Source organism: Diorhabda sublineata, chromosome 4 (genome assembly GCF_026230105.1).
Source record: "Diorhabda sublineata isolate icDioSubl1.1 chromosome 4, icDioSubl1.1, whole genome shotgun sequence".
Classification (NCBI taxonomy): domain Eukaryota; kingdom Metazoa; phylum Arthropoda; class Insecta; order Coleoptera; family Chrysomelidae; genus Diorhabda; species Diorhabda sublineata.
Genome location: NC_079477.1, coordinates 38,294,915 through 38,311,514, shown reverse-complemented (window position 1 = coordinate 38,311,514; position 16,600 = coordinate 38,294,915). Strand labels below are relative to the sequence as shown.

General features: G+C 32.8%; 1 protein-coding gene across 1 annotated transcript in view; it reads right to left on the bottom strand.

Moving 5' to 3' along the window:
• Positions 1-505: 505 nt before the first annotated feature.
• LOC130443431 (transcription factor SOX-8) overlaps positions 506-16,600 on the bottom strand; it is a 31,669-nt gene continuing 15,574 nt past the window's right edge. The window contains exon 3 of the mRNA XM_056778047.1: positions 506-2,492. Coding sequence (XP_056634025.1) covers positions 1,751-2,492 — 742 coding nt within the window. The 3' untranslated portion in view covers positions 506-1,750. The remainder of the gene's footprint in view (positions 2,493-16,600) is intronic.

The window sequence follows — 16,600 nt, the reverse complement described above, 5'->3', positions numbered from 1 at the left end:
TAGATTCCCTTTACGATAATTGAACAATCCTGCGATGTCGTTGCTACAATTTAAGTTGTTATAGCTTATTTTAGAAAGGTATAGAGTAATAAAATCTCATTAGGTATGCAAAAACATAGTGATCCAACGAATATTTACGCCACTTTAATAGTTTGGCATTGATTTCGTTGTAAATTTTTTTTTTTTGTCAAGTGCAGGTAGTACTACCCGAGTTTTGGGGTCGATATATGGGTTTATCCTATTGTTATCCATTCACAAACACTGAAAATAGTGTACCAAAGGCGTGCCCGAAGAATTTTATTTCAACAGAATAAAAATTACATAGTATTAGGTACACTTATGTTTTATTGAACATTATACAGAAATTAAATTATAAAAAATCGTGATATTTTTCGTCATCTCCTCTAGACGTTATAATCGAAGGGTCGACGGTCCGATCGATCGATATTTTTCAATTTGCCTTAAATAATAAATTCATAGGTAGGTGATAAGAGAAAAAACATAGTAGCTTCAATAAAATTTATTCAACTGAATTTATAAAAAATATTTTCTAAAAATATAACCTTACAAAAAATAAAGCACGTGAAATGAAACGCAAAATAGTAAATTTTCGAAACGAACGCTTAACAAAAATTATAAGTAATGTATAGATAGCTTAAGTCGTATAAATGATATCAAATAAGAAGTGGATTTATTTTTAATTTTTCAAAATATCACTTCCCGATAGCAAAATTATTAGAATACTAACCTATCAGGGATCAGCAATAACCTATAACAAATGTCATGACATAATTGATATAATATACAGTTTCGCTATATTATTTTTGATATATGATACGAGGGCCGTTTTTATTTCAACCTTCGATACGCTATAAGTAAAAGACAAGTTCAAATGAAACAATAATTTTATTACCAAAAGATTGGTACACGCAGTAATGGTGAATCGACGGTTTTCTTTAACCATTCTATCAAGTCAAGACACACGACTCATTCTCTCTTCAGCATCAATAATTGACGGACATGTTCACGGGGTTGTAGCACAACGCCGACTGACGCCTGAATGACAACAATGACGGAGTGTGTAGTGCGAGAGCGTAGCGTCTGCGCGGACCCCCCACACTTGTCCCAAAAATAAAATTGCGTCCTCTAAACAATGCAAACCTCATTGGCTAACAAAATCAACACGTCGAGCGAACTAAAAATGATATAGAACCAGACCAGAAATTTGCTAAATTAACTGAGTTCTTTGATCGAAAGTTGCAGCTTTTCTTTGAAGAAAAATGATTGAATTCGGTCGTTTTTTATATAAAAATATAACCTCTATGTAAAAAGACATTTAGATAACCTTGCTCAATTGCTCAATTCTTTCAAGTATCTGATTCTATTTGATGAAGTGGAATGAAGCGAATATATTGAACCAAAATACTCCTAAAATAGCCCCTTGAATAAGCTGACACAACCCTTAGCATTTGCAGCATCAATATCTTTATTATTAACATGTACAGTGTGTGACAATAGAATGATATTTCGGATCACTGATTACATTTAAAGTTATTTTAACTAGAAATTTTGGTCCTAGATACCAAAAAACTCTAGTCAGAAATTAGTACCCATACAAAAACAGTCCCCTCGATATCACAATCGCCAGATTGTGATGAAACATCTCCGAGAAGTTTTTTTTGTCACTGCGCAATTTAAAACGAGAGATTCTATATTTAACTATTTATATCACTTTAAATTAACAAACGTATTACACACTATAATGTCCCCAAGTTTCGTTGTTTCCATCGATACTAGAATAATTCCCAACCGCCGACGAGCCGCCGAACATGGGCCTCTGAGGTAAATATTGATACGAAGGTAAATACTGGGTATTGTTTGAGTAATAGCTGGACGACGCGGGCGGATATGTATATACACCATTTGGATTAGATTGCAAGTACCTTTCAGTTTTTACTACCGAACTCGGTTGCAATTCGTGGTACCTGTTGAAAGAATTGTCGCTAGAAGCCATCGACGAATCTGTACATAACCTCTTGTTTTTGTAATTGTTATTTGTGTCGTCTTTATGGAATTGTTGGTAAGTTTCGTTGGGGAGATATTGATCAAAGTCGCTGCTATCCAAGCATTCATCGGTCATGTAGCTGCTGTCTATTTCCTGTATCCTTTGATAAGTGTCGAGATCGAAGTTGTGTTGTTCGCAAGATTTGAGTAATTGTGTTGAAATCAAAGGGCTGTTTGGTTGCGAGGAACACGTCGAGGGAGATGTTGAACTGTGGCTTCTTGGACTGCACGGCGAGTCTTCTTGTTTCATAGTACGTGTATATGTTGTTGTTTGAGTGTGAGACAGTTGGTGAATCGATTCCGTCGGGCCTTTATTTTGTTTTCTTCGGCGTGGTTGGTACTTGTAATCGGGGTGTTCCCGTTTGTGTATTACGCGAAGTCTTTCTGCTTCTTCGACGAACGGTTTCTTGTCGTTGTCGCTTAATACCCTGAAACAAAGGAAATATTATTATAGAAGAATTTCCGGGCAAAATATTGCGTTACCATAGCAAACAACAATAACTTAGTAGAAGTGTAAGTGTAAAGTTTGACGTCAAAAATGTCAACCAGAGCTACGCGATAAGTTAAAAGAGTCCATCATCAAGTACTACCTGTATTTAAAAGGGTTAAGAGGTAAGCAGATTTAGGAAGAGATGCTTAATACCCTTGGTGATCAATGTCCTTCGTGAAAAATTGGAGACGTGATTTTATCAGACCGTCGAACAGGGTTAAAACGGATCTGATCTGAAGCGTTCATCATATAGTTGCAAAATTGCTGCAAAATGGATCCTTCCAAAGGTTTGAATGTTGACCAAACGCGTGCAAGGGTAGAAGCATCGCGTTCGATCTGTACTGAAATGAAAATTCAATTTTAATCTCCAGCTTTTAAGGGTGATATCTCCGAAAGGGGCGAGTGGATAGGAATAGTGTGTAATAACTTCTCAACTTTCCTAATAGGTGGATTGGTCGTAGAGGCCCATTTCTAGGAAGCTTCTCGAAAACTTAATAACTATTTTTTCGGAAATTTACAACATTATGAAGTTTTGGAAGTGTTATACTGATGCCGACCCTGTTTAATAATAAGCTAGATTTAAATATTTGCAACTTTGAGCTCGTCTCTTATCAAGTTGTGAAAAATAATTAGCCGGATGTATATACATATTGAACCAACAGGAAATTGTTCAATAATAATAATTATCTCCGATATATTTCAATCAGAAATAATTAATCTCAATTTAATAAATTAGTAATACTGTCATTTAATCCATTCATTCGATAAGCAATTAATTCTCGGATTTATTTCCCAGAAGTAGTAGTATCTTAGGCTCCGAAAAATTTTACGATAACCTTTAACTTCAAATGCAAGTTCAATGCAGGAATAATTTCAAAAAAAAAAAAAAATACACCAATGGAATAATACAACGTTATATTATGATATATATTAAAAATTTAACGCGCAACATTAAACGGGATATCATAGCAGTACCCACAAGCGTTCAAGATAGAGAACCAAGTGGGTTCTCGACGGGCGGTCAGGTCAAAGTCGCCGCCAATGCTACGTAACGTAGCTCTGATATTAATTTAGCTCTCTAGATTGGCTCACGATAGAACCGAGAGTCGCATGCCCATATCAGCGGCGTCTAATGGTTCTATGGGTCATTAGAAACCATGACTGGGGCGGTACCTTTCGCAATAATGCGCCTCGGGTATGGTGAGACACATTTTTATATGCTTAAATAACACGATTGTTGAAATTAAATTTGGAACACGGGTCAGGACAGTTTTACAAAATTTCAACACGGCCGGCGCAAACAAAATATTATACTAGCAACTGGTGTAATTGTGTCTGAGACAAACGCTTTATTGTCGAAAAACTGTTGCAATTTTTAGACAAAAGTTAGTAAAAACTAAAAAACGAACATAGAAATAACCAAACTATAAGGTACTTTCCAGTAAATATGCCCTCAAATTATTGCGAACTGCGGGAAAATATGACATCGATTAGATTTCAATTGGCAAGTGATTGTGCATTTTTTAATGCATTGTAAAATATTGAGCCCTTGACTAATTCTAAACCTGGAGTAGGTAGATAAAAGTCGTGCTTCGCGTTCCTAAGTGCAATGACCTGTAATGATTCAAAGATGAATAAGGAAGAGTGTGTCAGAATTTTTCAATTTTTTAAACAAGTCCCTGCAGTCAACACTGCTGAGTCGCACCACATGTACCCCAGAAGAGAAGGGCATATCGGAGATGCGACTCAATAAGACCTTTGAGGCCTTAATTTTTGCATTCAAACCACCCAACAAGCCTCTCACTTTTAGAGATAGTTTAAGAACAATATTCCATGCGCATCCCCAAATACTTAACCTATAACCTTTCCAGTTCACTGTCGTACATTTGGACGCTTCGGATGTCGTTCACCGGCTGCAGTCCACTTAGAAGTGATGGATCCAAGTTTCATCTATTGTCACATATGTGTAAACATAGCCAAACACTGTTCTGAATCATCAACATGTTTTCGTTTTTGATCCACTTTCAAAAAAACTTTCTCATGGTCAAATGTAAACACGTGCCTAAGCTGTCTCACGCAATTTCAATTTACGATTAGATGTAACCAATTTGTGGACCTTTTTGTTGTTTTCTGGAATAACCACCTCAATTGGACAACGAGAACGTTTACCACCATCGGTGTCTGTACGACCCCGTTTTTAAATTCAGCAAAACACTAACAAATAATTGTTTTCGAAGGAACAGAGTCTGGATAACTCTTTTGAAGCCATTGCTGAGCTTGTACAATATTTTTTTTCCATCAAGAAGCAATGATAAATTAACACACGAAATATTTTTGAATCCATTGTTTTAAAAATTGTAAAAAATTTTACACATAGTCTTATGAAAGTTACTAGTTCATAAACGTGATATGGATGTGACAATGGCAGCGCCATCTGTGTTTCAGTCACACAACTTATTGAGTAATATTATTCATATTAAGAGTTAAATCGCAGTGAAAATGACATCCTAAGGCAATCTAATGTTGAAACAATATCGTTCCTTGTTCAATGCTTTGAAATTTTGTTCTGGCATTCTTAACTTGATATGTTTTTCTATATAGAAGGATATTTTAAAGTGATTTTCAACTTTTTTAAACACTAATTTCTCATAAAAATATTACAGTTTTATTACGGCATAACTGCATTACACATAGATTATGACACTAAAAGTTTTCAGGTAATTCCTACGGAATATGTAGTCTCCCTGGGTTCAATTAATGCTTTGGGATTATTTCCAATGCGATGATGTCGCATCATCAAGTACTACCTGTATTTAAAAGGGTTAAGAGGTAAGCAAATTTACGAAGAGATGCTTAATACCCTTGGTGATCAATGTCCTTCGTGAAAAATTGGACTGCAAGCTTCAAAAGAGGTAAATTTTCCATTGAAGATGATGACCGATCGGGAAGGTCAGTTTCTATGTCAGTTCCCGAAAATATCGATGCAGTTCATGACTTGATTTTATCAGAACATCGAATTGGGTTAAAACGGATCTGATCTGAAGCACTAAATATTTTATAAGAACGCGTTTGAATGTTGACCAAAAGCGTGCAAGGGTAGAAGCATCGCGTTCGATCCGTGCTCGATTTGAAAACGACGTAGACTTCTTAAGCCGAATTGTTACTATGATTGAGACTTGGGTACATTTCTACGATCCAGAAACAAAGTAACAATCGACGGAATGGCGACACTCTGGTTCTCCAAGATCTAAGAAGTTTCGTGTCCAAAAAACTGCTGGAAAAGTTCTCGCTTCAGTGTTTTGGGATTACCAAGGAGTAATCATGATCGATTTTTTGGTTAGAGGGTAGATCAATAGCTGGAGATCACTATTCGACATTACTGACCACTCTACGGGAAAAAAATAAAGAGAAAAGACGTGGAAAGCTATCCAAATGTGTTGCCATGCAAGAAATTCGTGATTTAGGGTTTGAATTACTAAATTTATTCACCAGATTTGGCTCCGTTCGAGTATCATCTCTTTCTTTAACTGAAAAAAAGGTTTAAAAGGTCGTAAATTTTCTTCGAACTAGGAGGTAATAAAAGCTGTGGAGGTCTGGTTTGCAGCATTTCTTTTGAAAAGGTCTAGAGACGTTGCAGGTTCGCTGTGTAATAAATGGATTCAATTAAGACGAGAATATGTTGGCTAAGGCTTAGAATTTTTCAATATATTCTCGTAGTAACAGTTTTTTGTTGATTGTCAGTAAGAATCTTCGACCTATTAACTAGTACAGTTCGCTGAGTTTTAAGCCAATTACAGAAAAGTCTCGTTCAATACAACAGTTGGACTGGTCTTTCTCCATTGGGTGTAGATAACATGCAAGAGATTTATTTTTATTCACGACCAAGTTTTTCTGAAATATTTGAGAAGCAGCATCAGGATCCTGATGATTTGTTAGGTTATCAACTGAATATACAAGATATAGGATTGGATCAAGTAGACTTGCACGTGGAAAGCTTCACATTATTAAAAAAAAATGTTTTTAGGAAGATTTTTCCTAATTTTGTATAGTAAATTAGCTACTAATGTAAATATATGGGCGACAATATGAAAAAAGACTTCGTTTAGAGATATTCGAGAGGTATAAATAGATAGTTTAAGTTTAAGTGTGTTGATATTGAAAATGTAAACTCTTGTAAGCCAGGTGTCAGTTTATTCTATGTAGAATGTGAGACGTTGGCAAATAAAGGGTTGTACCTTCGCATTAGTCTTATCAAATAATATATTTTCGAAAAGGGGAGATAATTATGTATGAAAAGTAGATCATTCCCACAATCACATTAGATGTAAACAATAAAAAGTGCGATTTAAAGTTCGATACACTCGAAGGAAATCAAGGTCTTCTCGTGAATTATCTATAGAATATTATTTTTTTTTTAGTACAGTTGCTTCCTGAGAGATTATAAAATATAAACCGTTACTATACAAGTACAAATCAATATTATTCTATTACTAAATGTATCACAAAAGTTTTCTTTATGAATCAAACATCAAATTTTTTCACTTTTTTGAATAGATGTTACGAAAATCACTATAAAACTCTTAGCCCTGTCGGATTGGCTTTAAAGAAGGGCTGAGATTCAGAAGTAGAGGTACCAGACTTGTTGCCGCATCCGCCGTCTTGATTTAAAGGATTATTTTTTGTCTGCTGAATAACTCGTTTATTTTCAATTTTACACGAAAAATTGTTATCACAAAAGTTGTTTAAAATTAAATTTCCTACAATTTTGGTTCCCATCAATTTTTTCCTAGGATCGATTTTTTTCGATTTATACCCGAAAATATTTTTCCTGTTTGTCTTTTTGTTGTTGATTGTCGTTCCGATTTTTTCTAAAGTTCATATTTTTGGGACGCACGTTCCGGGTAAAGGAAAATAGGGGTGTAAATAATCAGTTCATCGAACAGTATAATTTTTATAATTGAAAACACGTAGGCGAGTATCAAGGAGGCTTTAAAAGTGGAAGTTATCTAGTGATCAAATTTTCATACTAAACGCAATCCAGAACAATATCTCTTACCAAGGATAAACCTGAAGCTCCTATTTGTGAATTTTTGGAGAAAAGATTTGTTCCAGACGCTAGCAGCACTCGAAATATCACTATCACCATTGCTGTTTAACCTTGTATTAGAAATGATCCTGAGCAGTAGCACCATCCGAACCAAGTGGATGATTTCCAATAACAAAACATAAATCCTTGCCTACGCAGATGAATAAATGAACAAAAGACCGAATATATGGAGATGGAAAGGGATCTGAATGGCCTCAACCAAGTGGCGACGGAGCAAAACAAGTAGTATGGATTTGAGAAAGTCCAGGAGTTCGGATACCTGGGAGTGACAGTGATAAACGAAGGAGGTGAAACCAGGGAAATCTACAAAAGTGTGGAGAAATGAAACAAAACGTTCGGAGTCCTAGGAAGACTATTAAGATATTTTAGAGCCTCCAAGTTACGCATTTACAAGTTATACAACCAAGGGCGTTGTATGGCAGTGAGTATTGGATTATGAACAAAAAAGAACCACCACACTTGATACCGAGGACAATCAAAATAGGCACATACAAAATGCTAGGTGTCTACTTCGTATTTTACGAATCGACTTCAACACCTGATTGTTGCTTTTTACTCGAACGTCATCTAGCGGCATTATGTCCGCCCCATTCTGAGCGCGCAATATTTTTGATGGATCTAAATTTATAAAAAAATCAAAAGCGTATTCAATTAGATATCATAATAATCAAAAAGGTAAACTTCAAACCACAACATGTATTGCCGACAAATCATAAAATAAACTTTTGGATGAGGAACGAAAATTTTTATATAGAGTCCTCAGAGATTTATTAAAATCACATTAAAATTCTAAATTAGATTGGAATTAATCAAATCATTCTTATCATTGATATAATCTTTTTCTGGTATTGATGACTTTTTAATCTATTAACCAAATAATGAGATGGTTGTCCTATGTAAACAATATTATAAGGAAAAACGACCCGAATTATGGGCTTGGTATGTTAATAGGAGCAAGCCAAATTCGATATCCTGATATTAAATCATCCTCATGTCTTCTTTAATGCGATTTCTATACGTTTCCCAAGGCAACATCTATATTGAAAGGAATGAGAGTCCCCTGAAGGGTGAATAAGACTTCTAATACTGGAACGTTGGTATTTGAAAAGTGTCTTTGCTTTTTTAGGGGCCGGCACGTCCTTTGCAATCCACTGTCTAGACGTTTTTTCATTCCAGGAGTGTAATGGTGGAATTAGTTTTCATTTAAGCCTCTTCATATCTTTCTAACCTTAATCTGAGATCGTCCGTTACCTTATAGTGAGTTTATTCGATGATATCGTTGGTTGTTGCAGTTTTTGGCCGTCCCTTCGTTAGTCGAGCTGATTGGCTGCGTTTGAATTCAGCTGTCCAAAATTTTACGGTCGTAAATGATAGTGTCTAACGCCTCCGTCAGTCCTGTAGACACATTGCTATTGAAAAACAAATATTCAATGATAGCTCGACATTTTCAATAAAATATTTCCGACGATTGTCAAACAGAAATTAAGCGTTCGAAACGGCTGAAATTTTGTTGAGAATATCTCAAAGTGTGTGCAAATATATTTCCCATACTTATAAGTGCTGACATCTTCAGGATGAGTGAGTGATTTGGGTCAAATTTGTAGAATAATTACTACAATATTCAATATGTACGCAGGTTTTTAGTTATTTTTCAATTATTTCAGTTGGAAATTTTCATATGAGAAGTTTTTCAGATATAACAGTTTATAAAAACCAATCCTGTAAAAATTTGTGCACGTGAGAACATCGTTTTATATACGTAAAAATGCGGAAATTAGTATATGTCACCTTTTTCCCCAAATATGATTTAACCGGAACCAGACGGTAATCGGCAATCTCCTTTTATTTAATTAGAAGTGAGATAAGATAAACTTTGTTTTACTGCGATAGATAAAAATAACTGTCAAGAAAATTTAAAATAACTACATATATATATATTCAGCTTGTCGTAACTCGATTTTTGACGATTTTGAGATTTAAACGGAAAAGTTATAAATTGAAAAAACTGTGTCATGTCACAAGTTATCCTTTGATAATAAATGGGATGATCTTCCACAACGTTTTAAGGATTTATATTCCGAAGAAATCCCGTTATATAAGCAAAAATACATGGACTTATTATCTATCCCTCAAACCATTAATACCTAAGGACTAACACTCTTTTTATGAAAACAAAACTTTTTCATGTACTTATATTTGTATTGAATAACGCTTTTAACTGTGGTTTAATAGAACCAACACTTTACGTACGTCAGATTATAAATTGAGCGCGAAAAAAGCTATTTACTCCGCACCTAACCACTGTGTTATGTATTGAGCTGGACTGGTTGCAACGAACTTCTCCAGTGAAATCGCCCCACTATTTTAGACTGCTGGGACTACAAAGTGAGTCGTCGTAAGCCATGGAAAGAGTGTGCAGAACACTAATATTACAACAGCTTGAATATTAAAACGCCAGCAGTTCGTTTGCTGGTTAGTGTTTATGCTTGTGGTAAGAGTTGTTGTAGGACTTTATTTTATTTAATTATTCTACTTTAAATGCCCGCGGTCTCTATTTAAACAATTCGTGATACGGGCACTAGTTATTTTAACGAATCTAAATCAGTTGAAGAAACTGCTCTCATCATTTTTGATCACGATTTTTATCTGACATCTCGAGGAAACTTTTCGTCGTTTCGAATGAAATAATTACATTTAAAATAATTTGATTAACTATTGGGCATTAAGAATGAATGTAGGCAAACATTCCATCGGACAGTCTGCACGACTTGTTACAGTTATCTGCGCCTCAGAATCTACTTAATTAATATCGGATGTGTTTATTACTTTATTTCGTCGTGGGTTTTAATTCTTGGAATTCCATAAGATTTTAATGCAAATCATAAACGGCTCACTCGCAAGTTTTTCTCAATACAATGTGCGTAATTTAAATTACTGATTATACAAGGTAAATGTCGTTGAAAAAAGTGGTAGATCTTTGTAATATCCGGTAATTATTGACCGTTTTGCATAATATCGTTACAAATATAATTATAATAGAACCCAATATAGAATTTTTTACACTTTTTTGAAGCTTCTGATATGTAGAGTCTGGACATTTTTATGATTTTTATATGATAAGAAGCCAATCAACTGTATGTTAACGAAAAAAATATTTAATGTAACAGATTTTCGTAAAATATCTGCTTATTTGAATCAATATTTAAGCTTTTTACATCATTTTGTAGGGAATTTCATAAGCTACAAAACCATGACAGTTGCAACCCTTTTCTTCAGAAAATTTTGACGGTAAAGGGTAAAAAAGACTGTCCCTTAGTATTGAAATCAATACTCCAAATGCTTATATCTCGTTTAATTTTCAAGCTACTGAGTTTAAAAAAAAAGCGAAATGTTCAGTAAAATAAAAGCTAAATTTTAGTTACAACAACATTTTTTCGTTGATCCAATAGTTTATGAGATATTTTGAAAAAGTAAAAAAAATCGAAAAAAAAAATTTCACATTTAACAACTTTTTTCAAAATATACGTGTTCTAAACCATTCAAACTTTTACAACGTGTTGTTAGGGCTTAAACAAAAATAATTTTACATGGGCTACGATTAATTTTAATTTTGCCGCACGTGGTGTCAACTTTATTTTTTCCCAAATTCGAGTTACTTCACTTATTTTCACCATAACTCGCTTAATTTTCGGGCTAGACGGTTTTATAAAAGGTCATTTTAAAGGTCTGAAAAAGTACTTTAAAAATGTTTATTACAATGTTTTATGAAAAATTGATCGTTTTTCCGTTATTTGAGCTCAAATCTCTGCATAAATTTTTGAAAATGCAAAAGTTGGTTTTAAGTGTCTCATAAGTTGCTGAATATTATTCAAAAAATTTAATTTAAACTGACTAATTTCTTTGTTTTTTTATAAGCTTCAATTTTGATAAGAATAAGTTTTTCCAGAAAACGCGTAATTTTCGAGTTTTTCGTGAAAAAATGTCGAAAAACGTGGTTTAGTTTTTCGAATTCGAGTTACTTAACTTATTTTCATCATAACTCGCTTAATTTTCGGGCTAGACGGTTTTATAAAAGGTCATTTTAAAGGTTTGAAAAAGTACTTTAAAAATGTTTATTACAATGTTTTATGAAAAATTGATCGTTTTTCCGTTATTTGAGCTCAAACCTCTGCATAAATTTACGAAAAAGAAAAAATTGATTTTAAGTGACTCATAAATTGCTGAATATTATTAAAAAAAATCTAAATCAAACTGACTAATTTCTTTGTTTTTTTATAAGCTTCAATTTTGATAAGAATAAGTTTTTCCAGAAAACGCGTAATTTTCGAGTTTTTCGTGAAAAAATGTCGAAAAACGTGGTTTAGTTTTTCGAATTCGAGTTACTTAACTTATTTTCATCATAACTCGCTTAATTTTCGGGCTAGACGGTTTTATAAAAAGTCATTTTAAAGGTCTGAAAAAGTACTTTAAAAATGTTTATTACAATGTTTTATGAAAAATTGATCGTTTTTCCGTTATTTGAGCTCAAACCTCTGCATAAATTTACGAAAAAGAAAAAATTGATTTTAAGTGACTCATAAATTGCTGAATATTATTAAAAAAATCCAAATCAAACTGACTAATTTCTTTGTTATTTTATAAGCTTCAATTTTGATAAGAATAAGTTTTTCCAGAAAACGCGTAATTTTCGAGTTTTTCGTGAAAAAATGTCGAAAAACGTGGTTTAGTTTTTCGAATTCGAGTTACTTAACTTATTTTCATCATAACTCGTTTAATTTTCGGGCTAGACGGTTTTATAAAAGCTCATTTTAAAGGTCTGAAAAAGTACTTTAAAAATGTTTATTACAATGTTTTATGAAAAATTGATCGTTTTTCCGTTATTTGAGCTCAAACCTCTGCATAAATTTACGAAAAAGAAAAAATTGATTTTAAGTGACTCATAAATTGCTGAATATTATTAAAAAAATCTAAATCAAACTGACTAATTTCTTTGTTTTTTTATAAGCTTCAATTTTGATAAGAATAAGTTTTTCCACAAAACGCGTAATTTTCGAGTTTTTCGTGAAAAAATGTCGAAAAACGTGGTTTAGTTTTTCGAATTCGAGTTACTTAACTTATTTTCATCATAACTCGCTTAATTTTCGGGCTAGACGGTTTTATAAAAAGTCATTTTAAAGGTCTGAAAAAGTACTTTAAAAATGTTTATTACAATGTTTTATGAAAAATTGATCGTTTTTCCGTTATTTGAGCTCAAACCTCTGCATAAATTTACGAAAAAGAAAAAATTGATTTTAAGTGACTCATAAATTGCTGAATATTATTAAAAAAATCTAAATCAAACTGACTAATTTCTTTGTTTTTTTATAAGCTTCAATTTTGATAAGAATAAGTTTTTCCAGAAAACGCGTAATTTTCGAGTTTTTCGTGAAAAAATGTCGAAAAACGTGGTTTAGTTTTTCGAATTCGAGTTACTTAACTTATTTTCATCATAACTCGCTTAATTTTCGGGCTAGACGGTTTTATAAAAGGTCATTTTAAAGGTCTGAAAAAGTACTTTAAAAATGTTTATTACAATGTTTTATGAAAAATTGATCGTTTTTCCGTTATTTGAGCTCAAACCTCTGCATAAATTTACGAAAAAGAAAAAATTGATTTTAAGTGACTCATAAATTGCTGAATATTATTAAAAAAATCCAAATCAAACTGACTAATTTCTTTGTTATTTTATAAGCTTCAATTTTGATAAGAATAAGTTTTTCCAGAAAACGCGTAATTTTCGAGTTTTTCGTGAAAAAATGTCGAAAAACGTGGTTTAGTTTTTCGAATTCGAGTTACTTAACTTATTTTCATCATAACTCGTTTAATTTTCGGGCTAGACGGTTTTATAAAAGCTCATTTTAAAGGTCTGAAAAAGTACTTTAAAAATGTTTATTACAATGTTTTATGAAAAATTGATCGTTTTTCCGTTATTTGAGCTCAAACCTCTACATAAATTTACGAAAAAAAAAAAAATTCAAGTTAAACTGATTTCTTTGTTTTTTTATAAGCTTCAATTTTGATAAGAATAATTTTTTCCAGAAAATGCGTAAATTTCAAGTTTTTCGTGAAAAAATGTCGAAAAACGTGTTTTTTTTTAATTTTCAATCGCGAATAACTCGGAAATTATTCACATAAACAAAAAACTTCAATCTACATTTTCTTTATAAAATTTAAATCTCTATCGACCCCCCGTAAGGGTGGCATTCACCCCTGGTATATCATTTTTGAGCTTCTGTCAAAATTTCAAACTAATCCATGAAGATCTTTAAAATTACGAGTTAATTTGCTTGGTTCACTGTACTAAATTCAAATTTCGAAAAAAATCTACTTCGATAATTGTTAGAAGTGATCTTTACATTCTAATAGTGAAATATTCTATTTTGTTTGTTTGACCACAATCCAATCATCATCATAATCGAAAACCGTTTCTTAAAAGCGAATTAGAAGGAAAAACTGTTGGTATGTAAACTATGGATTTGTACACCAGAAATGTATCTCATTTCCTCCTTTTATAATTATTCTATTACGATTCATTCATGTCGTGATGAAATCAAGAATAAATTTTATCTATAATTGTGGTAAAGCTGACAAAAAGTCATTATTAGGTACACATATCGATCATTGACCGTGAATGGAACGACGCGCATCTGTTGGAAGTAACCCTTTCTTGACCCCGTACGATACATATTTCTTAATAATAATTATTATTACTAAAAATAATATAGATTACCGATTCGTGATAAGCTTGTTATTTTATTGATCTCACCGAAACGGCGACTTTAATCAAAGTAGCGCTCCCTATTTGGAAAGAAATTATTATTAATAATTGAGGACGATAAGGGGATCAAAAACTGTTACAAATGAAAAGGTGACAAATTTGATAAATTTTTACATAACAGTGAAACAACATGTACCACAAAAATTGAAGAATTTTTCTTGTTTTTATGTGTTTCAACTGATAAGACTTACTATTAGCAATATTTAACTTTACGTAATTTCCAGTACACCGACAGACACGAAAACAAATTAGATAATACAGAAACTGATGCTGAAAGTGATTATTCTGAAATTACGATACGGATTCTGAGCAATCGGAAGATGATCTTAGTCATTTTAAAATGATATATCATCTTCAAACTGTTTTTCGGGAAGAGAAAAAACAACAACTACTAAGAAAAACATTGTCTTTCGTCCATCTGGTGCTAGAGTTTCCGCTCGCAGATTGATTTGGTAGAAATTCAGAAAATCCAACGCCTGAATCTGGAATAATTATGGGCTACTGACGGCACTGCTGCAGAATGCTATCATCTAATCTGTTTTCCTGTCTGTCGGGGTACCGGACATGCCTCGATAGTTGGACTAGAAAAATAATTAACTAAAAAAAAAAAAATCAGGATAAAACATGATAGTTTTATACTTAGCTTTCCCAAATGCTGCAAGAATTCTTAATGAAATATGATTGAAGAATTCTAATTCACAAAACTCGCTCTTAAAAAATATCTCAAAGCTGAAACAAAATTTGTGACACGGGAACTCGTTTTGAGATAAACGCTCGCACTCGGAGGTACGCAACTAAACAGACATTTGGCGCCAAAAAAAATCTGCAGGTGAGAGAAAATTTCACCTAGCGATTCCTCCCGGATTAAATTAATCTATTAATTGTATGATTTGTGTATTCCTTTGGTAGTAAATTATTTTTGAATATGGAAAATTTCCCTTTTTGGAAAAAAATTCTAAAGTAAATAAGAGCATTTGTGTTAACAGTTTTTCATTTTACATGATGATGTGCGTTAGTTGAAAATACCCAACCGATACAGACCAGACTATATCCGTTGCAATATTTACGAACTGAGACTCATTCATTTTTTTGATGTACGAGATATGAGAGATAACGAACGTCGGATCATCATCTTGTCGCTAATACAATTAATTTAAATTTTTCTTTGGTCGCTGTTTTGATTGTAACTTTGTAACTAAAATTGCTGATACATCCTATGATAATTCACATTTGGATAATAATTTTTATTTTAATTGAAAAAAAAAGGTTTCTATAACAATTCAGGTCATCTGCACAAGTCGATTAGAAGTATACAGGGTGAAGAGTTAATCCAAAATAACGTATCAACTTGTTTTCCTTGGTCTATATCTTTGAGATGCTATAGCTCCCTCCCTATTGGTCGTAGAAGAAAAAGTTGAATATGAAATTTATAGGGAATTAAATGTTCTACAATTTTGTATAGAAACTGTTTTTCGCTAGAATCACTCCATTTCGAGATATTGCGAAAAATCTGAAAAATGTCCGAAAATTTCGAGGTTTTTCGACTACCAAAAGTTGTGCCGAGCTCAGATTTACTCACATTTTTGATATTTTACTTTTTGAACCCATTAAAACGAAATGAAAAAATAAAATGTTATAATAGTCCACGCCTATTACCACGTTTGTATCATAATTTTCAATTATGATATTGTTGAAGAATTCCGACTCTGCAGTTATTTTTGTAGCGGCTGTTTGCGGATTTTCGTTCTGAGCGGTTGGCGGCCCTGCTTGTGACATTAAGCGCTGTCATCTTAACTTTATGTATTCGCTTGTATTTTGAATTGATTTTGTCAAGTAATTGAAAACTATGTAAAACCATAAATCGTGTCCGTCTGAGTTTGTTTAGATTAGAACATTTTTTCTAATTCGAATATCACGCGTGTTGTCGGCTGAAATTGTTGGCACATCTCAATCTCAAGGATAATTACGGAGAACTAGGACATTTATCTCGTAAACATTAATATTTTTGAAGATATTAATAATTTTGGCAAATTTTAATCTAATCTTTCAATCGAAATAAATATAAATAGTCCATAAGGTAATACGAAATTTTTAACTGAGGCCAGGGCAGGATTAAGCTAGT